General features: G+C 44.7%; 1 protein-coding gene across 1 annotated transcript in view; it reads right to left on the bottom strand.

The window, feature by feature from the left end:
- Positions 1-17,644, bottom strand: part of LOC311351041 (DENN domain-containing protein 3-like) — a 24,674-nt gene extending 7,030 nt beyond the window's left edge. The window contains 19 exon segments of the mRNA XM_084471121.1: positions 3,546-3,717; positions 4,153-4,348; positions 4,496-4,655; positions 5,056-5,243; positions 5,712-5,815; positions 5,932-6,028; positions 9,013-9,168; positions 9,274-9,389; positions 11,577-11,696; positions 12,142-12,240; positions 12,604-12,723; positions 14,205-14,207; positions 14,210-14,330; positions 14,548-14,672; positions 14,765-14,880; positions 14,997-15,095; positions 15,449-15,677; positions 15,899-16,094; positions 17,513-17,644. Of these exon segments, the coding sequence (XP_084327247.1) occupies positions 3,546-3,717; positions 4,153-4,348; positions 4,496-4,655; positions 5,056-5,243; positions 5,712-5,815; positions 5,932-6,028; positions 9,013-9,168; positions 9,274-9,389; positions 11,577-11,696; positions 12,142-12,240; positions 12,604-12,723; positions 14,205-14,207; positions 14,210-14,330; positions 14,548-14,672; positions 14,765-14,880; positions 14,997-15,095; positions 15,449-15,677; positions 15,899-15,997 (2,320 nt within the window). The 5' untranslated portion in view covers positions 15,998-16,094; positions 17,513-17,644.
- Positions 17,645-17,910: the final 266 nt, after the last annotated feature.

The raw sequence follows: 17,910 nt of genomic DNA, 5'->3' as shown, positions 1-17,910 counted from the left end.
AACCTGCTAGCAACATACAACCAGTGTTGCAGAGTGCAGAACACTGAGTGGGTTAAACTAAGCTAGTTAGCCAGGGTGACGTAGCACATAATGCTAGCACTCAGGCACCTCCATTATTTAACACGGCAGCGACGTGGCAGGGCACAGGCCATTCTCTGCAGAAATCTCACCATTTCTTTGTATTCCACGTCCTCAGAGCTGAGTGGAAATCGAACTCTATTTATAAATCAGAAGAGCTCAGATTTATAGCCATCAAATCTCTCATTCAAAAAGCGCTCCTGGTCCAGGATATAATTGTTGAACATAAGATAGATAACCTGGGCCGACGTGAACCCTTGTTGAAACCAGACATACGCCTACCATTAAACCAACATCTGAAACAACATGGTTTCAGGTGCTTCCCTACTGCTACTCAGTTCCTCCTAAGCGAACAAAAAACATTTCTGATTCCTTATTTTCATCTATTGTTTACCGCCCACCGGGCCAGTACTCTGAATATGTAACAAGACTAAAAGACTCAAAAAAACTACCCACAAGGTGGAAACAGGCTGGACCTTGTCTTGACCAGTGGTGTTGACATTTCAGACCTGGTTATCTCACCCTATACGTCATGTTTAGCTTTCTGCTCACTTTACAGGTGGGGGAATCCGGTCCCCACGACTACCATGCTACTTATAGTTTCCGTTGTATCACCTCTGCATTTACTACAGCCATGGCAGATATAATACCGCCTTCAGTTGCTCCCCTGTCAAACTATAGGGGCTCTGTGGATAGTCTCAATTATGACTTTATCGACTCTGCTGCTCCTCTGTTAAAAAAAAGTAATGGTAAAAAAGCCTACATGGCCCATATCTCACCGTCCTTTCCTTTTAAAGAACTGGAACTTATTTGAACCATGTGGTAAACCATCTTTTCCTTCCCATGGACAGTGTGGGTGTGAGTGTCAGGTATCTGTGACCGATGTGTGCAAATCTTTCAGAAGAGTGAATGCACATAAAGCTCCAGGACCTGACAACATCCCGGGCCGTGTTCTCAAGGCCTGTGCTCCTGAACTGGCAGAGGTGTTCACTGACATCTTCAACCTCTCCCTGTTCCAGTCTGTTGTCCCCACAAGCTTCAAGAGGGCCACCATTATTCCAGTCCCTAAGAAACCATCAGCGAGCGGCCTTAATGATTACCGCCCAGTTGCGCTCACCTCTGTTGTGATGAAGTGCTTTGAGCGGTTAGTCAAAGATCATATTACATCCTGTCTGTCTACTAGATTAGACCCTCTCCAGTTTGCATATAGGCCTAACAGGTCTACAGATGATGCTGTAGCTTTGGCCTTGAATACTGCTCTCTCTCACCTGGATCAGAACAACACGTACGTACGGATGCTTTTCATTGACTTTAGCTCCGCCTTCAACACCATAATACCATCTAGGCTCATTATGAAATTGCAAGACCTGAACATCAGTCCCTCCATGTGCAGCTGGATACTAAACTTCCTAACAGACAGGCCCCAGGCGGTACGGCTAGGTAACATCATCTCTTCCAGTCTAACACTCAGCACTGGTGCTCCACAGGGATGTGTGCTGAGCCCCCTGCTGTACTCACTGTTCACATCTAACTGTACAGCCACTAACAGTTCCAACACCATCATCAAGTTTGCTGATGACACCACCATAATCGGCTGCATCAAGAACGGTGATGAGTCTGCCTACAGAGAAGAGGTGGCTATTATGACATCTTGGTGTCAGGATAATAGCCTGCTGCTCAATGCCACCAAAACCAAGGAGCTGATAGTGGACTACAGGCGGCTGCAGGGAGGAGAACACTCACCCGTTTACATCGGGAGCACAGCAGTGGAGAGAGTCAACTGTTTCAGATTCCTTGGAATTAACATCAGTGATGATCTGAGCTGGTCACACCATATTGGTGTGGTCACAAAGACAGCTAAACAGCGGCTCTTTTTTCTGCGGCGACTGCGGAAATTTGGCATGGATTGCAAAATACTGACCAATTTTTACAGATGTACCATAGAAAGCATTCTTACCGGTGGCATTACAACATGGTATGGTAACAGCAATGCCCAGGACAGGAAATCTTTACAAAGAGTGGTCAAATCTGCACAACGTATTACAAGGACTGTGTTACCATCCATCCAGGACCTTTACAGCCAGCGCTGCAGGAGAAAGGCCAAGCGGATCATTTCTGACCCTAGTCATCCCAGCCACAGTCTTTTCTCCCTCCTGCCTTCTGGAAGACGCTACAAGAGCATAAGGACTCGTACCAGCAGATACAGGGATAGTTTTTACCCTCATGCCATCAGGATGCTGAACTGTCCTTGAACATTATTATTTTTTATTCTACCCTTTTTCTCCATCCTTAACTCCAGTATTTTATTTATTCTTTAAGTTGAACAGACATTTGAGCACAACAATTTTCAATACTGATAAATTATGATTTATGAGTACTTGATAAATAAAAAACTTGAACTTGAACTTGAACTTGAGTGTGTGTGGGTGGTGGCTGGTTGAAGCAGCCTCTCCTAGCCCGAGTCAGACTGACTGGACTCTGGGGCTGGGAAAGGATGCATACCTGTTGCACATTGATCAGTGTGCACAGGTTAAACCAGCCGTCTCCACATACATTCAGGAAGAGATCTCCTGCATGGCATTAGAGCACCCCTTAACTGACGGATTTCAACACCACAACCACCACCTCCCTGCGTCCCTGTCTTTGGAGGAGCTTAGAAAAGCCACCTAGGTGGAGTGTGGCAGCCCCCTAGGTGACGCGTAGCATTGAACTTGTTAGACTGGTGTCCAATATTGGGCCTCTCCAGACATTTAGGACATGGAAGGAAGCTGGCTTCTTTGATACCAAAGGTGAAAATTAAATCAGCATGAAAAAGTTTTCTCCTATTGAGGGCCCTACCTATGGAATAGTCTGCCACCTGTAATCAGGGAAGCTGACCCTGCTGAGAATTGCAAATCCAATCTGAAGACCTATCTCTTTACTGTTTAGTCCCTCTGGTTGCAGCTTGGTTGGCTGGCCTTGGCCAACCCCTGCTGCTGATGGGCACTAGATTGGCACCGTCCGCCCTGCCCCATCTAACTATCATGTGTTGCGGTGGCTGTGATTGGATGCCTGGACTCCCCTGATGGCTACCAGCTTGCACACTGGCCAACACCCCAAACTATAGACAACAAGAAATGTCCTTAATGTTTGTAAAACATGTAAAAAATGTTTGCTTGCATTACTTCTATGCATGTCCACTATGGCACCCGTTGCACTCCTGACCATCCATGGAAGGAGGGATCCCCCACTTTGCGTTCTTCCTCCACATTTCCTCCTTGCTAATTAAAAGTTTGTTCTTGCCCTGTGGGGGGGCTAGGCTAAGAGGGTGTCTTGCATATCTGGTCTGTTACATTAAGTCTGTGACGGTTACATTAATTTCCACGTGAATCCCACCACCTTCACCTCTCTACAAACACACATACAGACCTGGCACCAAACACACCCGCCACCCGGACCCACGCACACCATCACATCTGGCTGGTTACCGTGGTCAGTGAGAGCGTCAAACAGGCGGTGGATGGTGGGCCCATCTTTCACTATTCCAGACTCCTGGACGCAGCGCACAAAGGCCTCCCGCGCCAGGCGGCTCCTGGGGAGCTCAAACTTCTTGACGTGGTCATCAGGCTGGACAGACACTCGCTCGTTGTCGGTCTTCACCTGACGAGAGGACACAGATCTGATGAAATACACTGGCAGCACAACAGCTGTAACAGCCAAGTGTTGCAAATGTTGTGCTTTAAATGAGTGGCAAATGACAATAGGAAAATATTATGTTCAGTAGGAGACGGTACAGCAAAAATTTACCCAAAAATAATCACTAAGAACTAATAAGTGTAATAAGCGGGATAATGTACAGAACGTCGCTAGTCATTATCAGGAAATAAGACCGGACAGGGCGAATGCCTTGCTTCACCCTGACATTATCCCTTACATAATCAACAAACAGAAGCATTCAAAATACAGTATATAACAGGACCAGGACAAAGTCAGTAAGTAAGTAAAGTCTAAGAAGTGAATGTAATGTAACCATATTATTATCATGATGATGATAACACGATGTCTAAACAGTGAGGGTAGGTGTTTTCTCGAGACCTTGAGGATGAGTCTCTTGAGCTCGGGCCGGCGCTCGGCCAGCTGCCTCTCCTCCAGGAGCAGCGAGTCCACCAGCCAGCCCACCAGCTGGCCGGGGAAGAGGGCCGTGTCCGTCTTGTACAGGTTCTGGAAGTCACTGAGAGCCTCCAGGCGGCGGGAACACAAGGTGTTGATGAGACCGCGCAGGTAACAGAACCTGCACACGCACAGGTACCGTTGGTTTTAGTTTTCCATTTATTTGCAGAATATTTTGACTGGCATGGGTAAAAAAAACACAGACACACAAATAGATACACAAGATACACAAATACCAAGACCCACTGCTGGTAGAGTGGTCGTGTACCTGGCCAGCAGTGCAGAGTTCTCGGGCGGGACACAGAAGATGGCCTTGCCAAGCTGCAGGATCAGCTCATTGTAGAACCTCTGAATGGAGAGGAGCGACAGGGAGGCAGGGAGCTCTGGCAGCTTAAAGACCCTCATGCATTTCGGAGGACTCCGCAAAACTAGGGGGAGAGAGATACAGAGAGAGGAAGGCAATGAGATGGGGGGGGGATGAGTTGAAAGGAGTAAAGAGAGCAGGGGAAGGCAATTAAGGATGGGGAAATAGGGAAGGGAATGTCTTGATACTTTCGTTACGTACACCATTCAAAGAGGCAGATTATAAAATAAGACACAGAGAGAGTCACACCTAACAATTAAACAGATGTTTCCTTAGCTGCGGCATTTTGAAACCAACTGTGGGCACTGATAGCCTGACAGGCTAAGAAAACAAAACAGACTTCGAGTTATTCTTTTAAAACAAGAGCACTGCGAATTAATAAAGAAAGCACCAACCAAACATGGTGTGTGTGAGAGTGAGTGAGTGTGAGAGAGAGAGCAAGAGAGAGTGTTTGTGTGTCTTACTGGGGTCATATGTAAGGATCTTAGCGAGGGAGGTCTGTGTCTGGAGGGCGACCTGTGGGTGGTCGCCCAGGTTGGGGAGGCTCATTCCCAGCCTCTTGTTCAGCATAGCTTCTGGGTGGCAGCTGGTCCTGCGGGCCTGGATCTCCTGCATGGTGGGCCTGCGAGGGGTCTCCACCATGCACTTCAACCTACACAGCAATACGTGTGTGGAAGAAGCTATATTGCACAGTATACATTCAATTCCATGATGCTGAATGTGTGAGGTACGTACAGTAATTATTTAGCGTTTGCAAATAAATCTGCAAGACAATTAATATTCTTTATTCAATTCATTACTCAATTATTCATCTTACTTCATATAAGTAATGTCTTATTATTAGTGCAAGCTAAAGACATGCAAGAGTCACTCTAGACAAATGGATCTGCCTAACGCACCAGAGTGTAACGCGGAGCGCAGCACGTAGTATCGGGCGTGGAGTGTATTTATTCATCCTCGCCTGTCGATTTTGATGCGCTCTTTTACCGCTGATCAAAATAAATGGACTTGACGAGTGAGTCCGTCTGGGATTTAATATGCCTCAGCATCCGTTTGTTCTCTACACTTCATTTTCGGTGAGCGGAGAGCTCATGAGGAGAAAGGCGAGCGTATTACTGACTTCTGCATCTCTGAGCGTGTGTGGAGCTCCATGCGAGCGAAAGAGTCCATCTTCCTGTTAAGGCGATCTTTCAGAAAGAAGTGAAATACGTGGGTCTCCAAAACCTATGGCACAGAACAAACACGTGAGACACACACCCACACACACACACGCCCGCCCACACACCCATGAGAGAGAGAGTGAGAGTGCGAGCCAGTATGAGAGAGAACTAATAATTCACCATTTTGTAGAAAAGCATTTCCGGCGGCTCTCGGGTCTTGAGGAACTCTTCACTGTTAAACACTCTGTGTTCAAAGTTAAGATGGCTGCTCACATCCCTGGAGGCAACACATAACATTGAAACAGTTGTGAATTTTATTTAACAGACTAACACATTTCTATTATGAAAGACTTAACTTTGATAAGGAATGAGGAACATGTCTTAAATAAGTAAATAATTTAATAAATAAGTCATACAATTTAATACAACAATCATATAAGCAGTCTTTCATTCACAATTTCTCAAAATATCGCTTGATCATGTCTGGCCCTCAGGGCTGAGCTCTAAGAGGTAATGATGAGCGTTATAGTAGATTTATAGCCCTAAACCGTTTGCTGGCATGATAGTATGTAGACCAGGGCTTGGGTTTTGGCCCTCCCCGGCATGTTGATGAAATACGCCTTCAACCCACTTGGTTAGATGCCTCAATTATGTCAGAAAGCAGATCTTTTAGCCAGGCATGACACATTCACCAACAGCTCGCTGGTATGCAGGAGATTAGAGAACCTGCTAGCAACATACTAGCCAAGTTGCAGAGTCTAGATAGAACACTGGTTGGGTTAACTAAGCTAGTTAACCAGGGTGATGTAGCATGTAATGCTATCACTGAGGCACCTCCATGTTTTAATACTGGTATAATGGTCTTTAATAATGGTCACAGCGCAACTTTGCTAAAGTCTCATTGCTACTCCTCCCACTACCTCATCCTCAGAGCTGAGTAGTATCCCAAATCCCTCGGACATAAATAAATCTCTCAAAGAGCGATTTATTTAAAGAGCTCAAAATCGTGTTCATGAATATCCGATCACTCTTGGTTCAGGATCTTATTGTAGAAATTTTATTTCCTGGGCCTAGGTGAAACCCTGGCTAAAACCAGACATTTCTACCATATCATGAAGCTACCCCACCAAACTAGGTTTCACACTCACAAATATCTCTCGATAATCCAAAAAAAGGCTTCTGCTCCTCCTTCCTATCAAACAAACAAAAACCATCGCAGATTAATTCTGCTTAGATTACCGCGCCCACTGGGTCTCAACTAACTTTTTGTGGATGAATTCTCAGAATTGGCGGCCGAACTTATCATATTCTGACAATGTTCTGTTAATTAGGGATTTTAACATTCATGTGAATAATCCTGAGAATGACCGTTTGCTGAGTCTCTCTCAAAGGCTATCCGTCCATCACAGACACCACGCTGGCTTCACAGTTAGTCCATCACCCTGCCAACATGGCAGCACCGTGTGTCTGCCCTGAAGCAACCTTCCTGGTTCAGCACAATCTCACTGAATGAAACGGTTGGTCCTGCAATATCATGAACTTGTCACAGTCTATCAAAACAGTTCCCTCTACTGTTAAGACTCCTGTGATAAAGCTTATACTCAAGAAGTCTAGCCTAGACCCTGAAGTACTCAGCAGCTATCGGCTAATCTTTAACCTTCCATTACTTCCTAATGTACTGGAAAGAATTGGAGCCAAAAAAACATCAATCACCTGATGACAAATGACGTATTTGAACCTAGGACTTTCTATTCCACTGAAATGGCTGTGACTAGAGTGGTAAACAATCTTATCTTACCATGGACAGCAATGCAAGCTCCCAGCTGGTGCTGCTTGACCTCAAAGGCATGTTTGACACAATTGACCAAAGCATTCCTTTTGATCGTCTTGAACCCTATATTGGCATCAAAGCTTTGGCTCTTCTCTTATTTAGATCTTCTCACCAATAAAATGTAATTTGTTCTCTGTGAAGACTCAATCAGAACAATGCAACCTAAGCTTTGGTCTACGGTCTGACAAGGGTCAGCCCTTGGTCGACTGCTCCTTCAAATCTATGTGCTTCCTCTAGGTGATAATATTAATAGCTACAAAATTATTACACTCAAATCGACATTCCAATTTGCTCAATCCACTCCTCCCAGATTCAGAAGCTTGATTCTTGCCTGACTGCAATTTATAGATGGATGTCCCAAAACGACTTGCAGCCTAGCGGGCAGAATCAACAATAAACAATATTTGGAGAGGTCACACATTGTTTTGAGGGCTATGCTATCTCCCACAATTCCTGTATCAAAATGATTGGCATCTTTTTCAACCCTATGCTTTCTTTTGATCAACATGCACAAAGTATAACAAGATCTGCATTCATTCATCTTATTAACATGGCTTAAATCAGACCAATGCTATCCGGAGCAGATCCAGAGACGCTCTTCCACACAATGATTATTGTAATGCACCGTTCTCTGGACAGCCACACCACACCACAAAAAGCCTCCAGCTTATGCAGAAAACTTTGACTCCTAACTAGAACAGAACAGAAAGTTCAACCACATTACTCATATTCTCTCCTCCCTCCACTGGATTCCAATTAATGCCAGATCAAATTTTAACGTGCTACCCACTTTCCTATCTGTGGAACAGTCTGCCGCCTGTAATCAGGGAATCTAAAATCCAAAATTAAACCCTACCTCTTTAGTCTCTCGTTTGGCTCAGAGGAGTGTCCCTCATCTTTTATTATAGCTAAAGCGACCAGCACTTGCCTACCCTTACTGCCGATAGGTACTAGATTAGAGGTTCCCAACATGTTCATTGTCCATCCTCCCTTTGTAACCATAATGCGGTCTCTGTTTTAGTGTCTTGTTGTGATCGGGACTTGACGCCTGTGTACCCCTGACGGCTACCAGCTTGCTCACCAGCCAGCAGCATTGACAATACTAATTACATTTTATTGTTAATGTTTGCTTGTAATTCTAAAATGCATGTCAATGATGGCAGCCATTGCACTCGAATCCATCCCTGGAAGGAGGGATCTCTCTCTCTGTGTTCCTTAAAAAAACATTTTTAAAGAGAGTTTTAGAAATGTGGGGCTAGATTTAGGAGGGGGGGGGCATGAATATAAGGCCTGTAACTTGAGACTGTAAATGTGGGCTTTACAAATAAAATGGGCTTGGCTTGTCTTTTTCCACAATACAAGAAACAACACAGCCTATTCACATGGCTGACACTGGGTCACCAAAATCATTCCCACAGATACCACCCGACCTGAAAATGTTGACCATGAGTTCCAGCATGATCTTTTGGATGTCCATGTTGAGGCTTTTCTGCCACGCCCTCTTCTGTGCCCTCTGCTCATTGATGTCTGAGCAGCTGGACCGCTGGCACTGAAACAGCTGGAAGTGCAGCTGCAGGGACATACACCTGCAGAAACACAAAGACGCACTTTCGTAATGGCAGCAGACGGACCAGCAAACCCACAGTCCACACAAATTGTTACGTTATTATCGACTACAAACAAATCCAAACCTTTGTGTGAAGCAGTCTGCTGCGGAGACGGGGATCTCTGGCAGACCAACGGTGCCACACTGAGACCTGCAGACCGTACCCGCATCGATGTGGAGGAGGATCAAGTCGTCCGTTTCCTGCACCACAGGAAGCAGGGCAGGCCAGGACCACAATTATCAGTTGTAATAATTTAATGTTTTTTGATCATTGAAAGTATTGAGAGTAATGAGTAGTGAGAAAATGCCTTGAGTTCAGGATTATTGATCCTTGAGCAAGTTCATAAAAGGTTATACGTAGCTTGACAGTTAGTATCATGTTTGAGGAACTTCCATTTGTGAAAACATTTACGAATTAGCATACAGGTACCTTCTGTTTTCCAAGAAACACACATGGGTCTTTACAAATTAAAAAAACTGCCTATTTTCAAAATGGAAGCTTTCTATTAGACCTGTGCTGTGTTCCAATATCCATACTCACTATACTTAGTTTGAGTACGTAGGGCGTTCCAATTCAGATCGGGGCGAAAATAAGTGTACTGAAAGGACCCGGATGGTGTACTCAAAATGGTCAAACCGCGAAGTGTGGATCGATGCACACTTTTCGTACTCAACCGCGGCCATCTTAGCTACGTAATGGAAAAGGTGGAGCCAGGCCGAGCCAACGTCGGCACATTTTCCACATAGCCTGCATTAATGGTGTCATTTTATAGTTTTTATAGCTTTTTATAGCTACTATGCGTAAAGAGTTCTCCGTTCAAAGCGGGATGTTTATTGCGGGGGAGGAGCCGCGGCGGCAGTCGCGATCGGAATTTCCGGTTAGTGGACTACGGAGTATTCGATTTGGAACGACACTGACATCTGAAAATCAGCGCAATTAGTGAGAGCGGATAGTGTACTACGTTTAAGTGTACTCATGGAAGTATGGATATCGGAACACAGCGATGGCATTTCAATTTACTGAGTGCAAAAGAAAGAATGTCCTGATTTTGTCCTATGCATCCTATCCTTTTGAACTATTTGTGCATTTTTGTTACAATATGCAATGCTGCTAATTTGAGTGGGCATTTTAAATACCTTAATTTTTCAATCAAATTTTGCAGTTAATACATGTATTTCCGATATGCGAAATCACACCAAGGTCGATTTTTGACGGCTCTAGCCTGCGAATTAACAACCAATCACAATGGGGTATCTTTGTCATAGTCCCTGTGCAGGTTGTAGGACATGGAGCTTAACATAATCAAACATTATGCATTGCATTCTAACGTTAGCAGCCATGCCGAGTCAAACAATGGTGTGCTGATATGTGTTTCCATTACCAGATCAAACACGCAAGGTGTGCCGAGCAGCTGACCCTAAAATTGTAGGAGTAAAGACCTACAAAAATACAATAAACTATGTGTATGAGAGTATGGAGTTTTTAACAGTTTAATTTGTCATTATTTGTTCGTTCCTATAACTATATAAGCCTAATTTAAAAATGTATAGAGGTTTAGATAGAAGCACCCACAGTGATTTTAGTTAGACAATATTCACGTCACTAGCTCCATGAAAAAACAGATCTCTTTCAGATTAGTCTTGGTCACTACTCACTACTGCCTACTCCAGATAGGGAATGAGTCCTTAGCCCGAGTGAAGGTGTTCAAGTACCTCTGGGTCTTATTCGCGAGTGAGGGTATGATGGAGCGTGAGATTGGCCGGAGAATCTGAGCAGCGGGGGTGGTATTGCATTCGCTTTACCGCACCGTTGTGATGAAAAGAGAGCCGCAAGGCAAAGCTCTCGATCTACTGGTCTTCGTTCCTACCCTCACCTATGGTCATTAAGGATGGGTGATGAACGAGAGGACGAGATCGCAGGTACAAGCGGCGAAATGGGTTTTCTCAGGAGGGTGGCTGGCGTCTCCCTTAGGGATAGGGTGAGAAGCTCAGCCATCCGAGAGGAACTCGGATTAAAGCCGCTGCTCCTCTGCTTAGAAAGGAGTCAGTGGAGGTGGTTCAGGCATCTGGTAAGGATGCCCACTGGGCATGTCCAGTGGGGAGGAGACCTCGGGAAGACCCAGGACTAGCTGGAGAGATTATATCTCAACACTGGCCTGGGAACGCCTCGGGATCCCCCCGTCAGAGCTGGTCAATGTGGCCCCGGAAAGGGAAGTCTGGGGCCCCCTGCTAGAGCTGCCGCCCCCGCAACCCGACATTGCTCATGACAATGCTCCTACATGATGACAAGACTAAAAAGTGTCTCAAATGGGTCGTAGCCTAGTGGACAAAAGGCCCTGCTCCTTCCTACATTAAATTCACCCCAGAAGATACATAGTATGTACTCACAGCAGCGACGTCGTTATAATGGCTGCTGTGACAGCCCATGAGGAAGGCAGTTGGAGCCATGAGGAAGTCCAGCATGCCACTGGCCAGGACAGGGACATAGGGATGCTGCCATGACATGGGCTGCAGGACAGGCAGATACATGGGTGGAAGATAGATGGACTAATTGATCCATCCAAGTAGATTACTAAATAAATAAATCCAGGCTTTTCAATGTTGTTACTTTCTGAGAACAAAGAAGTGAATGTCAAATGGCAGCTGTTAAGTACAGCTCATTAGCTAATAATGTAGTATAAAAAATAAAAAAACACAAAACTGGAAGTGACATTGCACACAGGAGTCATTGAAAACAGATCACTATACCAACCCAGTCTTACTTACAGAAATGAACAATACCAAAAATAAAAAAGGCTTAATAAGGCTCATATAGCTTCCATCACCCTTGGATGAAAAGAGGGAAACACACAATGTAAAAAGCTGAGTAAACTGTACCGTTCATGAAGACCAGTGCACAGCTATTTCTAGTGTGTGACTTTACAAGGGGACTATGATTGGAACATCAGCAGACCTTTAGAAATAGCAGGAGACTCTCGGCCACCAGAGTGAGCTGTGCCCAATCAGCAGAAAATAACACGACCCTCTGTTCCTGGAGGAGAGAGGACAGCACCTAGACGGAGGCAAGGAGATCCGCTTCAGTACAGTGCTGTTTATGACTCTGTTTGAGGTGTGTGTGAGTGTGTGCAGCAGTGCAAACTGGTGATGGCCCAAAAAGGGTGACAACATTTCTTTGCCAGGAAAGAAAGGAAACTAGCAATGCACAGCGCCCATGAGATGTAACCCCCTCCCCCAAAAAGATATATTTTTGTAGATCAAAACACTTGGTTAAAAACTGGGAATTTCGCCAAAAGGTGGTTTGCATCCCCCTGTGTGTGTGTGTGTGTGTGTGTGTGTGTGTGTGTGTGTGTGTGTGTGTGTGTGTGTGTGTGTGTGTGTGTGTGTGTGTGTGTGTGTGTGTGTGTGTGTGTGAGACCTGGAGGAGCTGCGGGGGTCTGAAGCAGAGCAGGGGTATTTGGAGGTCTAGGTCTACGGGCGGGCAGTCCTTATCTTCTCTGGACGGTAACACTATGTTGAGCGGAGGCAGGGAGAACATCTGGAGAACACACAGTCGGTGGTTATCGTTACAGAGATTATCTGCAGAGTCACTCAGCCTTTAAACAAAAATAGACAGGTTTACAATTAACCAAAGAGTTAATGATGTGTGTGAGAGTCACTTTTTGAATGGCACCACACTTTTACGTTTATAGTAGGGCCTCGGTGATAAACTCCATAATAACAACGTTAACGCAAATTTCTCTTGAGGCATTAACGCATGCACTGGTACTTGACCTTCATTAATTGAGAGAGGCGAGCAGCGCGGCAGAGCAGTGCCTTGTTGTCGGATGGCAACCAGCAAGTGCAGGAGCCAATCACATGACTCAAACTGCTGTGGACTAGACGAATGGGACTAGACACGCCTTCATTATGTTCAGTCCCTGAGACAATAAATGCTTGTCCTGAATTTAACGTAATTCCTCTTTAAATCGCCGACTCTCAATAAAGGGAAGCTACACTAAACCATTAGCATAGAGCTTGCTTCATTGATCTCGGTTAAAGGAATAACCAGCCTGCCTCCCACTGGAGAGAGTCTCTTCCTGTCTGTGGGATTTGTTTTTTTAGGTGCAAATTTCAGAGTAGTCCTGTACTTATTCACACATCCCATCCCCGTTAGTTGAAGCTAAAGTATCTCTAACCTCAAAGGACAAGGCTGCTCGCGCTAATTACCTTTGCTTCATTTGAAACTAACTGCTGGCTCCGCCGCTTTAATGGAAGATGAGCGAGTGATTTCAAAATAAGTGTGTCTCTAAAAACGGCATAACCCAAGTATTGCGTATCCAGACGCCTGCAGCCATAGCTGCAGGAAATAGCATGAGAAAATAGTTAAATGTGAGGCCAAACAAGGCTTTCTTGAACCTAGAGTAGATTTTATAACAGAGCTCGGCAATGGTGCACGGCACGGCAATGGTGGAACAACTTGCATAAAGAAAGCATATTTCGTACACTACCAAGTTAATAATAGTATTAAAAACTGGAAAAATGCCTTTCACGGTGCATTGAACAGATCGCAATTAACTATTGACAATAATTCGATTCAATATTTTAATGTTTGACAGCCCTAATTTATAGTTATATGATATCCCCCCAAAAATTAAGTAGTTCTTTTGGCGCTATACCCGACAAAGGATTGCTACAAACATACTCAGATAAGGGTTAACAACGCACACAGCACGCACGCTGCTTAGCAACCAAATTCATCTCTTGATGTTGTTTAGAGCACAACAGTAAGCACAACAAAGCAAGTGAAACACAGTCAGAGAAGCCATTAGCTCAGACTGCCATGCAGACCACAGCCTGGGTTCTGTGATGGTATGAGCAGCCTAAGGTAGGCTAGACTCCACGCTCTTTTTCTGCGGCACCCTGCCCAACCCCATTCAGCCAAACAGAGACATGACACCAAACAACAGGTACAATTCAAAACCAGGGAACACTTTGACATACGATGCATCTCATTGCGTGGTACAGACATGCGCCCACCCACACAGCCTCACCACATGTAGCGGCCCGGGCGGCGGGACGGGAACAAGGGCCAGCCTGGCAGTGAACTCCTTCACCCTCTCCTCCATATCAGACAAACGACAGGTCCTCAGCTGGACTAGAAGACTGGACGCACACACACACACACACACACACACAATGATTTTTTCCCTTTAAAGACCTTTGTTTTGCTCTTAACTGCATTTTTTTCCTCTTTGCTCTTGTTTGCTGTTACTCAGTTCACAGTTAGTTCAGTTCACAGCCCTGAAAATCTTTTTTTGGTAGGTTTTGGTAGCCGTCCGTTTGGGGAACCCTGGTAGATGTGGTGCATCGGGGCCCCTACCACGACATACAGTCCTTCAGCGCAGTGTAGTAAGGGTACTTGGAGATCACACAGAAACCATAGGCAGAGTAAAGTCTGGTGGAGTGAAAGGAGCCACGGCCGTTCTGGTAGATAGGTGTCCCTTCCTGTTCAAGCAGAAGCACACAACTCAATATAGGACGTTGTGATACTTTATTTATTACCAAGGGTTTTGTGAAAGGGGAGTGTTCTTAGGTACCGTTGTAAGTCTGTAATACTGCATCACCACTCCATGGGTCCGGGTGCCAAACACATCAGTGAACACCAGGAAGTGGAATCGCTCTTCTTTCAGCTCATTGGTTACTTGAAGCCCGTCTAGAATCAATGAATAGACAATAAGCACATTAAAACGAGTTTGGTATATCAACGCATATTCCAGTGTGTAAAGACTGTGCGTATGTGTATGTATATTTGTGTGTATGTGTAAACACCAGGAAAACAGAGCTGAGGCAGAGCCTTCAGGTCAATATCTTTGGGAACACTGAAGTCTCCACTTGTGCTTTTCCTTCTCTGACCAGGAACACCCTGGACTAAAACACAGATACAAAAACACCAGTCATTAATGATATAGCAAGGGAATTAAGGTCCAATAAGCATCGTCAGCTAGGATTAGGGAAAAAGATTGTTTCCCAGTTGGAGAAGTGGAATCAAACATGAGTTTACCTATTCACTCCAAGATTACAAGATTAAGAGTATAAATCACATTGTTGAGCATAATACACCAATTCAGTACATTAAACATTACCAGTACAGTAAACAAATATAAAAAATATATTTTTAAATGTTTCAGCAACAGGAGCAAAGCAAAAACAAACTAGTTCTGTTTACAGCAAACATCAGGCCAGATCTAACAGTGATAGATCGATCGTGCATAAAGCCAGACCTGAGCCAGCAGACGCTGCTGCTGATGGTGGTGGTGGTGGTGGTGGTGGTGGTGATGGGCGTTGTTTCTTCTTCATGTTGAATGGGCGTCTGCGTCGCTCTCGTGAACCAACCACCTCACGCTGAGCAGGGCTGCTGCTTAAGGTGCTGCACGCCACAACATGCAGTACCTCCGGCTCCAGCAGGGGGAGCTCTGGAGTCCCATTACAATCCTTGCCGAGTGGTCTTGACTAAAGAGTGGATATAAATGGAGATGAATTAAATGGAAATTCTCTCATTATAAATTACATTTGTAACATCATATTTGTACTTACAAAGTTTTCTTAAATTTAGTTCCTTTATGAGTTGGGACACATGATGTCATGCATGTCACAAAAACACTGAATAAAGAGTCTGCCTGACTGAATGACTGAATAGGTCAGAGGACGGAGTGTGTCTACTGCATGGCTACCTGGTGGAGCTCCTTCAGCCTATCGTTCGAGGCTCCAAGGACCACACAGGCTTCCAACAGAGCTGGGGGCAAATGGTCTGACATTGGTGTGGACGCCATGGTATCCCGCAGGGCCAGAGACTCCGCCCCGAGCCACCCGACCAGGAGAACTGAGAATGAGTGATACGTCCAGAAGGCCCGTCTTCCAACCCCAGACCTGGAACGAGAGACGAGGAGGACACCGCGTGCCAACAAGGCGAACGGTGTTGAACAGTTAATGGACAAAATGGAGATGAAACAAGAAGTAATCGTTTATTCTTCCATTTTATATGCAATTCATTTCCTTGTGCTCCACGAGCACATGCGCAAGGCCAGGGGAAATGAACAGGTGATGGTGCTTCCACCACAGCCAGGACACTGTTACTACTACTGCTCCTTCAAAGTCCTCTTCTTCGCTAGGATGTCATCTGATAAGCAGCTCACAGAGTCCAGCTCCCTGGGTTGTGATTAGTGCCCCACTGCTGCCTATTAAAAAACACATGAGTGACAGCAAGGAGGGAGCGTCCACAAGCATGTATGTATGACATGTACGAGCCAAAATAAACCTTCTGGGAACAATACTTTTTTTTTTGTTTCCCTTTTCCAAACTGAGCTTGGAATATGTTCCGTATTGCTAAATCTGGTGATGATATAACTCAATTAACTGATGCTATTTAACGACTGAGTCCACCGACAGCACATGCTGACACTGAGAAAAGGGAAAGTGTGAAAATGGAGGAAACTGAGAAAACTGACTAAAGACCATGGGTGGGTCCACTGTGTCATTCATCCATGAAACTACTGCCAAGTTCAGCTCCTTTTGTTAAGTCAGTTTGCATATGGGCTGGGAATATCAATGCACACTCTCAGCAGCAAGACACAAAGGCTTAAGTAGCTAATCTCATTGCCCTCAAAATCTGATTTTCCTTTCAAAGTAAATTCAACTCATGTGTGCATACTGCAGTGGAAATAGACCAATTGTTCTCATATTATACCCTAAACATTGTTACAAAAGTCATACTGCATGTCAAATAACAAACCATGGAATAGCGGTTGACATGCACAGGCACATTGTCATCTTAATTTTTCTGCATGCTATCTGGAGGAAACTGCTTCATAAAGGAACGCAAAAGGTTAGGAATAATATGAAATATCATCACCACCGTAAAAGCTGCCCTGTACAATTCATCAGGAATAAAACTAGTAACCAACAGACATACACAATAGACACGACAGAGACAGAGATATACAGGTGGACAGGTACATAGATACATACACAGGTACATAAGATATACAGATACATAGATATATAGACACACAAATACACAGATACACAGACGCACAGATACATAGACAGATACACAGATGCACAGATATATAGACAGATACAGACAGATACACAGACAGATACACAGATGCATAGATATATAGACAGATACAGACAGATACACAGACAGATACACAGATGCATAGACAGATACACAGACAGATATACAGATGTACAGATGATACATAGACACACAGATACATAGATACACAGACACACAGATACATAGACAGATACACAGATACATAGGTTGACTTTTATCTACTGACCTCGTCTGATTAATAGTTGCCACATCCGCTCAGGTTCTTGTTAATGCCATATGCAGCACGCAGTTTTAAACTAAACGGCAACAAGGAAAGTATGGAGTTGAAGTTCATCTGAGTAGCAGTATGCGGTTTGTTTCCGTCTTCCTTATTATAAATCGAAGTGAAAATCCAAACATGTAACAAACATGCGCCCTGATTGGTCAGGCGGAAACCGGTAAATGAGTTCTGCACACGTGAACGACGACGGCACCCCGCTCCGTCACACCCACGTGGGCACTCCTCCTCGTGCGTTCCATGCTCCTCTTCATGCGTTCTCCATGCATATGGTGACGATGGCTATACAACATCACCAAGTCGTATTGATGTTATTATGAATACTGATTGACGACATAATAAATTAT

The sequence above is a fragment of the Micromesistius poutassou genome (genome assembly GCF_964030765.1).
Source record: "Micromesistius poutassou genome assembly, chromosome: 8".
Taxonomy (NCBI): domain Eukaryota; kingdom Metazoa; phylum Chordata; class Actinopteri; order Gadiformes; family Gadidae; genus Micromesistius; species Micromesistius poutassou.
This window is presented reverse-complemented; position numbering and strand designations above follow the sequence as displayed.